At 38.2% G+C, this 12,839-nt stretch overlaps 1 protein-coding gene across 1 annotated transcript in view; it reads left to right on the top strand.

Moving 5' to 3' along the window:
* LOC103190167 (interaptin) overlaps positions 1-12,839 on the top strand; it is a 183,819-nt gene that overhangs the window by 84,742 nt on the left and 86,238 nt on the right. Inside the window, exons 12-15 of the mRNA XM_042331688.1 lie at positions 112-225; positions 1,603-1,770; positions 4,549-4,728; positions 7,860-7,943. Of these exons, the coding sequence (XP_042187622.1) occupies positions 112-225; positions 1,603-1,770; positions 4,549-4,728; positions 7,860-7,943 (546 nt within the window). The remainder of the gene's footprint in view (positions 1-111; positions 226-1,602; positions 1,771-4,548; positions 4,729-7,859; positions 7,944-12,839) is intronic.

Raw genomic sequence — 12,839 nt, 5'->3', positions numbered from 1 at the left:
TGGTTGGATCGTCTTATAGTTGATTAGGTCATTCTGGTTTGTCTTTTTAAGGTGACGTGAATATGTGAATGTGGACCTTGTAACTAAAGAGCTTTTTGAACCTCATTTTAGGTGCAACATCAAGAAAAATTACTCGATCAATTGCATCAGAAATATTTGGCTGGAGTGAGTAAAGTTGAAAATCAAGAGGAGATGATTTATTCCCTGGAGCAGCAACTTGAAACTGTAAGAATTGCAGAAAGGGAAATTGTTGCTAGGGTAAAATTATATTTTATAATTATATCAAAATTATTTTCACATCCAGAAACTATGAAGTGCAAGCAAGTCACATCAGAGTTATTGCATTTTAAGAAAATAAGAATTTGCTAGGTGAAAGAGGCCCAAGGTCCATCCAGTTTGCTTTCCACCATTGTGGCAGTCGCTTGGCATGTTCTGTCCCAAACTATATATTGTACAGTTTTATAATTATATTGCCGATAACATTGTCAACCTTATGAGAGGGTACTAAAATTATTAAAGGAAACTTTTGTACATGTTGCAATCCATCCCATTATTGTTTTTTTTAAAATTACCTTCTGTTTACAAAACAATGCCCAAAGAAATCTGATCTTCTGTATATATTATTCCTTTGAGTTCTAGGCAGATGCATCTATTTCTGAATCTCTGAAATAGTTATGCCTCGTAGCATTGATGCTTCAGTTGAGTTACCAAAATCAATAATTAGCAGCTGGACATTATTAAAAAGAATTGTTGTTAAACAAATCTTTGTCACAATATTAAAGTCTTTGGTTAAGAAAAGATTTAATTCTCTTACCACATATTTCTACTTATTCAAACCGCGTACTGTATCATTACATGTGCCCAAAGGCTAGGCTAGTTTGACAAGCAATCTTTGTTGAACTCCTTTAGCTTGGTTCCATTGGCATCCCAGTTTAAGATAAATGTATCCTTCCCTTAAAATGAAACATGTTACTCCCATGTGATACTGTGATTTTTTTTGAATGAAAATCAAAAAGAGAATGACACCAAAACAGCTGAGTTGCTTGAGCAGCCATGATACTTCAAACTATAGAGATATCTGACTAACTTTAGAAGGATTACCTTAACATACCTAAACCGTGCATGCTTCTACAATAATCGTAATCTTTATTTACTTATGTGACTCTGTTTATTTGAAGCTAATGTAAATGCATGTTATTTATATAGTCAAATTGAGGTTTTGTCTGCTTGTTTGGGTGTTCATTAAAGATTCTATTGCACTATTCAAAAAGAAAAGGGATTTTATCCTGGTTTCCTGGCCCACAATCCCCCATATACAGTTGGTTATTCACTTCAAGGCTCCATGTGGTATGTTGCTTTAGACAAAATGGCTGCCGCACTAACTGCAAAAATACAGTCATTACACTTTAAGACATCTTGATGCATGATAATGCGCTATACCAAAGGCAATGATTATAATGATATGCATACAATGAATGGTTTGATATATACAGTTATGTTATAACTCAAGTTAACTTTCTGCTAAGTTGATACTTTATGGATTTGAGATCAGTGTTAGTTTGCAGATACCCTTTCTGATGCAAGTTAATATTCTGTCAACAGGCAGCTCAGCAGGAAGAAGCCATTAAACACTTGCAATCAGAATTATCTGGTTTACGTTCTGCACGTGAATTGGACAGAAAGACCATGGTCCTCAAGGAACAGCTCATTAAAGAGCTGCAGCAAGAGCATGATGCGTTGAAGCAGAAATTGAAGGAAGTGATGTTCAAGGTGTGATATTTCAGAAGGACCTATATTTCAATAAGTCTTGGCCCTTTGTTGAGGTTTAGAAACTTGAATTACAGATGTAGTTGTTGAGATGTGAATCTTTCTCAAATTCCAGTTTCTTTGGAAACAACTGGAGAGTTTTCAAGCTGCACAATCAAAGCCTGTAGGCCATTTGAGGAATTTCTTTTAAGTGGCTGCTTAAACAGAATTTTTTAGAATGAAAAGGCCTTTTAGAATGAAAAGTATCAGTCTTATCTTGTCTGAGGGTGCCTTCATCTCAAGGGCTAAGCATCTGTACAATAGGGAGGGCTTCAGCTTTCTGAGAGAGCAAGCGACGTGATAATGCCAGATACCTGACATTGCAGAACAAGGACATGGTGGTACTTGCTTCTATCTACAGTTCTTACCTAAACTGTATCAGTGTTTCATTTGATGTAATTTCATCTTTAACCTGGCTACACACAGCTAAGAAATGCTGCTGAATTCTGCTATGGATTCACCGACTGTGCCTTTATAACACTATAAAGCATCTGATATTTTTCCCCAACTGTTTATCATATGGAATCATTTGTGTTGTCAGTGGTTTTTGGTTGTATTTTACTTTGGTGGTAGATATAGGTTGAAATCTTTCTGGAGAAATGAACTTTCTATTTCCATAATTTTGATCAATGAATTAATTCCCAGGATCCAGATTTCAAACATTACCCCTGTATAGTATTGTAACAGGAGGTTATTTGAACCTGAGGTTTAATTTATACAGGAATATTAAAAATAGGTAACTGTATTCAGTCAAAACTTTGGACAATAAAAAGCCATTTAACTATGCTGCACTTTAGATGTCTTTAGTTGGTATCATTTGTGGAGTCCTGTAGCTCAGTGGTTAGAGCACTCGCTTTGCAAGTAAGAGACCTGAGTTCAATTCCAGGCAGGTCAGGGCGAAACCTTGGGCAAGTTTCCACACAGAGCCTAATAATAATCCCTCCAAAAAAACCCCCAAAAAACAATAATAAATTAGTCATTTTCAATCTACAACTGTTTGTGGGACATTGCTGTGTGCAATTGGCTGCCGCGTTTGCCCACAAACATACAGTCAATTCACTTTACACTGTGTTCTGTGAAGCGCTTTGGGACGTCCTCCCGACGTGAAAAGCGCTATATCAAATGCAAGGAATATTATTATTGTTTGAATTATTGCTTACTCACATAATTCACACCTTCACCAAAAGTACTGAGGGTGAAATTGGTAATAATTATCCTGTTATTAGATTTTAGATGTGTTTTTAAATGTGTCATGACTTTATAAGGATTCAAATCTGAAATACAGGATTTACTGATTGTTTTCTGTTTCAGAAACAATGTCAGATATTTGATGCTTACAATACTTGACTTATTTTATTGTCCCTTTTACAATAAGGTGAATATATATTTTTAATCCATGCTGAAGATTACATTAATTAATTAATTGATTGAAGATTAAATGCAAGAATTATTATTACGCCAGCGGTACAGGCAGAGTTATTTACCCTTATAAGGGGAGACATTTATATGGATCTTTTCACAGAAATGTCTTCTACATTCTTCCTTTGAAGATCATACAAAGAGGAGTTGGTGGTTTGAAATCTAGTAAACAAAGGCAGGGGATGTGAAGCAGGCCGGAGCCTGCTGAGCGGAGGGAGCGTGCGGGATGTAAGGGGTTTAGGAGGTCACAGAGATAGGGGGGGAGCAAGACCATGGAGCTTTGAAGGTGAGGACCAGGATCTTGAACTGTATCCTCTGTGTGATGGGAAGCCAGTGGAGTCTGGCGAGGATGGGGGTGATAGGGTCACGGAGCCTGGTGCGGGAGAGGACACAGGCTGCAGAGTTCTGGATGATATGCAACCTATGAGGGACGAGTTGGGGAGGCCGACAAGCAATGAGTTTGCATAGTCAAGCCTCGATGTAATGAGCATGTATGAGGGTTTCGGCGGCCTGCGGTGTGAGACAGTGGCGGAGCTTGGCGATGTTGCATAAGTGGGAGAAGGCAGAGCGGGTTATGGTGCTGATGTGGGATAGAAAGGATAGTTGAGGGTCAAAACAAGATGCCAAGTTTCCGAACTGGCTTAGTAAGGTGGAGTATCCAACCATTAATGGCGATGCTGTCAGCGCCTGAGTTGACAAGGCGCTGATGGGAGCCAATCAGGAGAGCCTCGGGATTGTTGACGTTCAACTGAAGAAAATTAGCTCTCATCCAGGACTTGACGTCTGATAGACATTCAGTCAGGACAGCAATGATCCTAGAGTCAAGGGTGGAGGCGGAGTGATAGAGTTGGGTGTCATCCGCATACACGTGGAAGTTGGCCCTATGTCTGCTGATGATGTCACCAAGAGGGAGCATATAGATGTTGAAGAGGAGGGGACCAAGAACAGAACCCTGAGGAAATCCGCACCAGACGGTGTGGGGGCTAGAGGAGAAACTGTTTGTGGAGATGAAGTGGAGGCAATATGAGAGGTATGATCTGAACCAGTCAAGAACATGTAGTGAGCTTTTAAAATGATTTTCCAAATACGAGTGCACAGAATGGCAGGGAAGTGGAATTTTTATTACAAATACCTGTGGCCTGAAATCTCATAATAAGATTAACTTATTTTCTAACTATATGTCTTTGCTTATTGTTGGTATGTTTCAGTAAGGTATAACTTTAATTTGAAGAATATTTACTCACTTAAATATTTACTGTACTTTACAACTGATTAACTAAATTCTAAAGTATGAATATACACTTTTTGCTTTATCACTTTTAGATGAGCAGTGGTGAGGGACAGGTTAATTCCCTGGGCTTGGAAGTAAACATGCTGAAGACTAGATTAGTGGAAAAGACTGATGAGGCACAAAATCTGGAAGATCAAGTTCTGAAACAGCAGGCGGCCTTGAACAGAGCAAGTGAAAATATCAGAGATACGAGGAAAGCAGCTGGTGATGAGGTAAGAAATGTCATGAATCAGGAAGAATGTGTCTATAAAAAAAGCACATCAGGTGTTAGCGGGGACACAAAGTTAAGAAAGTTCCACAACATGAGCTGGCTTCTGAAATTAGGATTCGATAGTTATAACGATCCACACGACATATAACAACCATGTTTATGCACATTAGATCTTATGTCCATATTAATAAAACATTTTGGCTATCTAAAACTCCCTCCCTCACATGTATCGTTCATTCAACAACAACAACAACAACAACAAGATTCCATTTATAGAGCGCCTTTCACGTCAGGAGGACGTCCCAAGGCGCTGCACAGTTGGGTCATGACCCGAGCAGGGGGGAAATGGTCAGGGTGAGGGGAGGGAAGGGGGAGGAGAGAGAGGGGGGGAAATGGTCAGGGTGAGGGGAAGGAAGGGAGGGAGCGAGGAGGAGGAAGAGAGTCGAGAGGGGAGCTGAAGGCACGGTCAAAGAGAAAGGGTTTGAGACCGGCCTTGAAGGAGGAAAGGGAGGAAGCAAGGCGAAGGCACTGGGGGATGGAGTTCCAGAGCCTGGGGGCTGAGAGGCTGAAGGCCCGACCACCGATAGTAGGGCGGTTGGGGCGGGGGACGTGGAGCAGACCGGAGCCAGAGGAACGGAGGGTACGGGCAGGTAGGTAGGGGGATTAGGTTGGAGAGGTAGGAGGGAGCAAGGCCGTGAATAGGTTGGAGAGGTAGGAGGGAGCAAGGCCGTGAATGGCCTTGTAGGTGAGGATGAGGATCTTGAAATCAATCCTCTGGGGGATGGGGAGCCAGTGGAGGCGAGCGAGGGTGGGAGTGATGTGGTCCCGAAGCCTGGTGCGGGACAGTACACGAGCTGCATTCATATTTACATGACATAAAAAAGAAGATAAATAAGTATTTGGGGCTTGAAAGGTCATAAATAAAGGTCATATTACATTCTTCCAACTTCATAACCACATGAAAAATCTTGGGTTATTATTATTATTATGTTATTAAAACCACAAATGAAAACTGACTTTTAGCATGTTTGCATCATGTTTTAGGCTCATCCTCACAAAAACCTAAAAACAAACTTGTGAATTTTTATATGGAAAATAATATAATTGATTGTTTCAGTATTCCATTAACTTACAAGCAAAATTTGCATTGCTCATATGGTAAATGTTATGTAACAAACGATACCAGTATTAATCATTATTAAAGCAACTATTATATTAGGGATGTCCTAGCATTGGAGAGGGAACAGTAAAGGACATCTAAATGGATAGGTAAAATTAGGCACCGGAGTTCTGATGAGAGGCTGCTGAAGATGGGGCAGTTCTCACTGGAGAAGAGAAGACTCATGGGACGTCTTATTGAAGTAGGTGTTCAAGATCTTAAAAGGTGTAGGTAAAACCCTTATTAGGTAGGTAGAACCCTTATCATTTTGTTTAACATTGTCACAAACTGGATAAGAAGACAGCATGAAGGCCGACCTAAGAAGAGGGAGAGTAAATAGACAGTTTAAATTTATTTTTACAGAGGAGTAGTGAATATGCAAAATAGCTTCCTTGTTGGAGATGGATTGTGTTAGCAAATTTAACTGGGATTTGGATAGTTATTTTATTATGATTTGTTGAATAAATCAATTGAAGGGCAGGAGAGATCGAATTGTGCTTTTGTTAAAACATTTTGAGACCATCAGAATTATCACAATACTCTGTCCTGGTATTCTTAATCAAATTCCTTTTTTTCTTTATGATCAGATAGGCATGCATTATAATGATCATAAACTTCAAATTGTTCTTAGAATAAAAAATAACTTTCATTATCTGTCTTCTGTGAAGACAGACAATGATTTGGATGGTTTCAAGACATCGGTGTTTGTTAAATATAAACGGATCTATTGATAATAAATTATTTCCTTTAATTCTTACTCTTAAATACTTGGGATTACAGATGCATTTAGATCTGCAGTTTTCTTGCAGATTGTGCAATAATTTTGATTTACAATATTTTTCAAATGTTATTAAATACTGAGGAACGTTTTTCAATTTCTTATTTGTATAATGTTCTGTGTTGGTTGCATGCTCAAGAGTTTTACATGATCCCATTCATGTTCAAGACTTTTATCAAGATAAAAAAATCAAACATTTCTTTGGTTTATATTGCCTTTGTCACTACATTTTTTCACAGCATACATAATTCTCATCAGCAGAAAATAGTTTATAAATGCATATAATAATCCACTGATCTCCAATAAACAAGATTTCAATTAGTTTTATTTTTGATTCTGATATACCAAGATTTCCCTCTGAATTATGTAAAATTATTTGGATGGTTACAAGACATCTATGTTTGTTAAATATAAAAATAAGAAGAAATCAGATGTTGAATTCATGCACGTTGCAGACAATACATAGCAACATTGGATGACAGTTCACTATTTAATGAAGGAAGACTTGAAGTAATTAAATCTTGACATACAATTATGAAACATGCAAAGGAACAAACATACAATGTGGTATAGAATGAAGAGGACAGTCTCCAAAAACTTGCATGCTGTTCCATCATCTGCGACCATTCTTCATGAGTGCAGGGTGAAGGTCAAGGAGCTATCTTAACTCCATCAATCCTGTGGACAGTTACAAATGACCTTTCACTTTCCATAAGACATTCAATATTCTGAATTGGAGAGATACATTTTTCTGTGTTTAGAAAATGGGGAAATAAAAGCCTTTCATGCTGTTAAGGGTACAGTTATTGCAGGATCTTCTGAACGGTTCATTCACCCTGTGTGCTGATTGAAACTAATATCTCATTTACACCGACTGACTCACATTCTGAAAAATTGCATTTCTAAACTTGTTATTGAAACCATAGGTAAGCTTTCAGCATATAGAGTGGGTTATTAGTCACTACATCAGACATGTTATCATTCTAAATATAAATAGGGTTTTTCCTACATATTTTACATCTATGCTGAGTTGAAACATTCAAAGATAAAAATGCAGTCTTTAGTGCTGCAGTGGTTGATTTTTAACATTCATGTACAAAGCATATCATGCTATAACAGGTTCAAGTGCTTCAGATGCAAGACTGAAAAAGAAAAAAGTAAATCTTGCTGAATTATCCACGATTTTGTTTTATAGATTATTCAGAAAGAGAGCAAACTGGGTGTTTTGGAACAAGAAATAGTGGAGGCACAAAAGCAATATTCTGCATGTTATGAAGAGGTAATGCTATGAATAATTAACTTTTAGAACCTTTCTGATGAATTATTGGTATTGGGCATTTTACATTATTATAAAATGACATTTATGCACAATTGCCACGTTTTAAGATTTTGTGCTGGAAACACAAACGGCCTTGGATAGGACACGCTATCATAAGTATTATTCATTGTATTTACATTATCCTTCAGATTGCATTTTGTGTGCAGACTCAGGTCCTTGCGCAATAGACCACTTTGAAAATAATGGAACTTAAATGAACTGCCCAATATTCTTTGAGCGGCGACAGAGGGAGAATGTTTATAGTAGTTATTTCATTTAATATGTATAAACAGTCTTTACTTTTTCATTTTATTTAATTGAATGGAACACAGTTTGTGCTTTTGATGTATTGCTGTATTAATAAGGCTAAATAACCTCAATTATTTGATGAGAAAGTGATTTTGCACCTTAATAGATTAAGAAACCAAAAAGCTTTCAAACACAGCTGCATTATGTGCTAAATATGCTCCAGTAACTTTACAAACCAAACCAAACCAGGGATGAAATGTGATCTTGGAGACAAATTGCAATGTCCTTTTATGAATATTATAAGTAACATAAGTAAAGTACTGTTTTTTGTGCATATATGGAACATATGGTCAGTTTTGTTGGCTTGTGTTAATCATAAATGTGAATATATTGAAAAGGATAAAATAAGGCTAAATAGATAAGGTTGAAGAGCAGAATGTTTTTCTAACCAATGCATAACAAGTTTGGAGCATTTGGCACTGGGTATAATTAGTTGGTCAAAATCCTACAAAAGGTACAGATAAATAATTAAACCCATTTAATTTGATTCTAAGACAACATCCACCTTACAGTATTTCCATTCTTAGTTGGTTAAACGTTAGTAGTACTGCAACACACATTCTGGTGTACCCAAGCCTTGGCTCCAGCCAACCTGTTGGTATTACACTGCTAGTATTACATCCCGAGCACTTGAGGAAGAAACTAAAGATCACCACGATCGGGATATATAATGCTCCAATCCCGGTCACTAAAATTCAACCACTTTGGTCCTTGTTAGCCATCAAGCATGTTTCTGTGGAAAGCAAAAAAAAATTGATGCTCATTACTTTGTGATTCCTACACAACAGAAGGATGTTGCCCTATTCTAAACCTTAAATAATTGAATGAGTTCCTTAAAGGAGAGGCAAGTAGCTATCTAGCTTTATCTTGTATTTGCTGACTCCCTGGCCAGTCTGATCCTGACAAAGTTAAGCGGCATGCCACATAAGGCCCATTCACTATGTGGGCCAGTTTTAAGCATGTGCTATTAGTGGACATTTGTAAGACAGCTAGAAGTAATCTTTGCATTGTCACAAAGCATTAGTGTTTGAGTTAGACTGCAAAGAGAAGCCTGCGATTTGGCAGAGCCATGCTAGTATCTGCCTTGATCTCTAAGAAAACAGGTCATTTTTCCAGAAGAGGTATTTTGGGAGGATTATCCATGGAATGTGGATAATGATGGACAAGAATAGAGATATAGTGCTCACCTTTATTATTCCTCATGGTTTGAATTAATCTCTCCATGCAACCTATTTTTCATTCTTGTCCTTGCTGAACCTTACGCAGAAGCTTCAGCTTAAAAGTCTTAAATGCCTTTAATGAGATTTTCCCATGTACTGTACATTCTGTCTTCAACCATGGTTTGTGAAGGATAACTTCATTTGAAGTTTGAGGAACACTAACCTAAAGGTGCATAATCTAGGCCTGCTGATAATTGGATGAAGTGCTGATTACATCCCTTGTGTTTTCACAAGAAATGCAATACTACAAGTTGGCTGTGAAACTGCTTAATCATATAAATAGACATGCCAGGAGGGAGAGTGCAGCTCATTTTAATATTCCTTCCAATGTCACTGAAATGGGAGCACTTTCACTGACACATTACAAGGGTTTATTTTCATATACTGGCATATTACTATATAGTGCCATGGAAGGTGCTTCGTCAAAACAAATCTGATTGCTTATTAATGGAGATGTAAAACAGCAGACAGGTACAGACACTTCATCACAGAATCTATGAACTTAGACTCCGTCTTCTCTTGATACATTACATAATATGATGCTATCGCTGAAGAATCAGCCTATCGTTGAATAAGGTAGAACTCCAGATGTCTTCCTGGAAGTCGACAGTCATTGGTTGCATTCAAAACAACGTCTCAATTTCACATCTTTTTTTCATAATTTTCATAGTATAGCTTCAACAAATGACAATTCGAAAACATGCAATATCAAATAAGATTTGAGGATACTATGGGCCTGCTGTAAGGTTTAATGAAGATGCAAGTATAGAATATAATCTTAGAATACTACAAGGATCCCTTATCTTGATGATTTTGAGAAAAAGAGATATACACCATAACTGAAAAAGCTAATTTTCTCACTCCCCACTCACTCTCCACAGGGTTAAACTTGCCTAAATTGTCTAGAAAAGCATTTTATTAGGGTATCCCTGAAATAGTGATAATGTCACCATCAATACAGCCTGTCATCAGAAAGCCTGTCTAGGTCTGACCTGTGTCGAGTCAGGACAGCAGTTACAATCCTGCAACAAGCCTCACCATCACCTGGTCTCAGGAAAATATAAGCAATTGTTCCTGGCATAATTATCTTGTGACCATAGTGGGAAATACTTGTTTGTGAAAGGTAAGTAGGTTAAATGGGTTAGGAAACACCTGCAATTGCAGGTGCACACTGAACAATGACTGAAGAATAAGAGAGCAGTTGGTGTCAGCTGACACTTATTATAAGATCTTCCCCACTGTTCATTCTGAGCCTTATTTTAAAGCCAAGTATTTCTTATTTCTTTTGCAGAGGCAATTTTATTGTCTCTCACTTTTTTGCATAATTTGTCATTACTTACTACTTAAATTTCAATACTTCTCATTATTTTATGGTATTTTCCATGAAATTGTGCTTCAATTGAAATCAGAATTTTGAGTGATTTTCTACTTCTAGTTATTCAGTTTAGCACTTCTTATATGGGAATGCCATAGTTTGTGTCTCTATCTCGGAGTGGAGATACAAGGAGATTCTAGGAAAAGAGGGTATACATTTATAAAATTATAATAAAGCGGGGGAATTAAAACAGAAGGGGAAAGGGGAAGATGTTATTTTTTACCCAGAGGGCTATCAGAATATGGAATGATTAGAATAGATCTAAACATTTGAAAGGGAGTTATATAGTCACATGCAAATAATAATAATAATAATAATCCTTGCATTTTATATGACGCCTTACGAAGTCTTCAAGCTGTCGCAAAACACTTCACAGAATATACTATAAAATGAATTGATTGTATATTTTGTGGGCGAAACGCAGCAGCCAATTGCACACAGCAGTGTCCCACAAAGCAGTCAAGGATTGAGTAACAAAATATATTTTTGTATTTTTTTTTTGAAGGGATTATTATCCCCAGAAAAGCGATCCATCAATCGATTAACAGCCGGATTCCTACTTACTGCTAGGTGAACAGAGGCGTGTGGAGTAAGGAAACTTGCCCAACATTTCCCCCTGCCAGGAATAAAACCCAAGTCTCTCGCTTCTGAGACGAGTGCTCTAACCACTGAGCTATAGGACTCCCCTTAGCTCAGTGAAATGAAGAGATTATGGAGGAAAAAAGAATTGGAATGCCTTCTTTTGAGAAGCAAACATAGCCATGATTACAATGGATTGAATGGTCTTCTATGATATAGAGTTTGAGGTTCTCAAGACAACAACAACAACAAAATTACATTTGTATATCGCCTTTCATGTCGGGAGGATGTCCCAAGGTGCTGGACGGACAGAGATACGGACCTGAGCTGAGGGTCGGGGTGGGAGAGGGCAGGGGGGGGAAGCAGGGAGATTGAAAGCACGTTTTTTTTGACAGTTGGGAAAAACATTGTGGATATCCATGCATTAATCTTAAATTGGTGATCCAACCTGAAGAGAAGATTCGTAACGATACTGTCTTTGAATAGAAATGTTACAATTTTATTTTAGCATCTCTGATGTGGTATTGCAAATTTAATATTGGCAAGGACACCACTTTCTGAGAAACTATATAGTGTCATACAACTGAAGGTGCTCAGTTCATGCAACCGGCTTTTTTATTGCTTTCCATAGATTGTGAAGCTATACTGACTAGCTCACCCCACACTAAATGTACTCTGTGCTTACAGACAACGTTGGTCCTCTGGGTAACCTCAGCTGCACCCTCAAGCAGGTCCTCCCAGCTCGCAGGAGAAGCCTGCTGCATCCAGCCATCAGGAGATAATTTGCAGGCAGACCTGGACTTTAGCTGCAGGCTTCTCGTTCTGCACAGCTGGATTTCAAATGTAATTGCCGGCTGCAGGAATTATTGCCGATTTCCCTGTCAATCAGATTCCGAATCAGTGTGTTTATGCTGGCATCTGATTAGCTGCCTGTGAGGCGCGCTTGGCAGTGCCACATCTGGAGCACTAGCAAGCTTGACCAAAAATATCACGCAGACTGTCTGAGGTGATCAGATCCACGCAAATCGAGTCACAACATGCTTTACGCCTTTTTTCACGCTGGGGTCAGAATAGACTTTATGGAATTGCTTGGAGCTGTGTTGTGTTTGTTGCACATCATTAGAGCTTACCAGCTTTGGAGTCGTTATTGTTTACTGCTTTCTTTTAGTGCTTTGCTGCTTCCCTGGGTCTCACTGCAGTGTTTTCCGGACTCCAAACTGTAAACTGGCCTCAAAACAAAGCTAGGATGCAGCAGCTGCAAAAAGTCAAATGATGCCAACTTTGTTTTTAAAAAAAATGCAGCACATTAACATATTTGTTGGTGCCTTAAACCCTTCTTTTTTCAAACCCTTCTCCTCTTTTCAGCTGATTTCA

This window comes from Callorhinchus milii, unplaced genomic scaffold (assembly GCF_018977255.1).
Source record: "Callorhinchus milii isolate IMCB2004 unplaced genomic scaffold, IMCB_Cmil_1.0 Scaffold2, whole genome shotgun sequence".
NCBI lineage: Eukaryota > Metazoa > Chordata > Chondrichthyes > Chimaeriformes > Callorhinchidae > Callorhinchus > Callorhinchus milii.
Note: the sequence above shows the minus strand (reverse complement) of the source record. Positions and strands in the feature narration are given on the sequence as shown.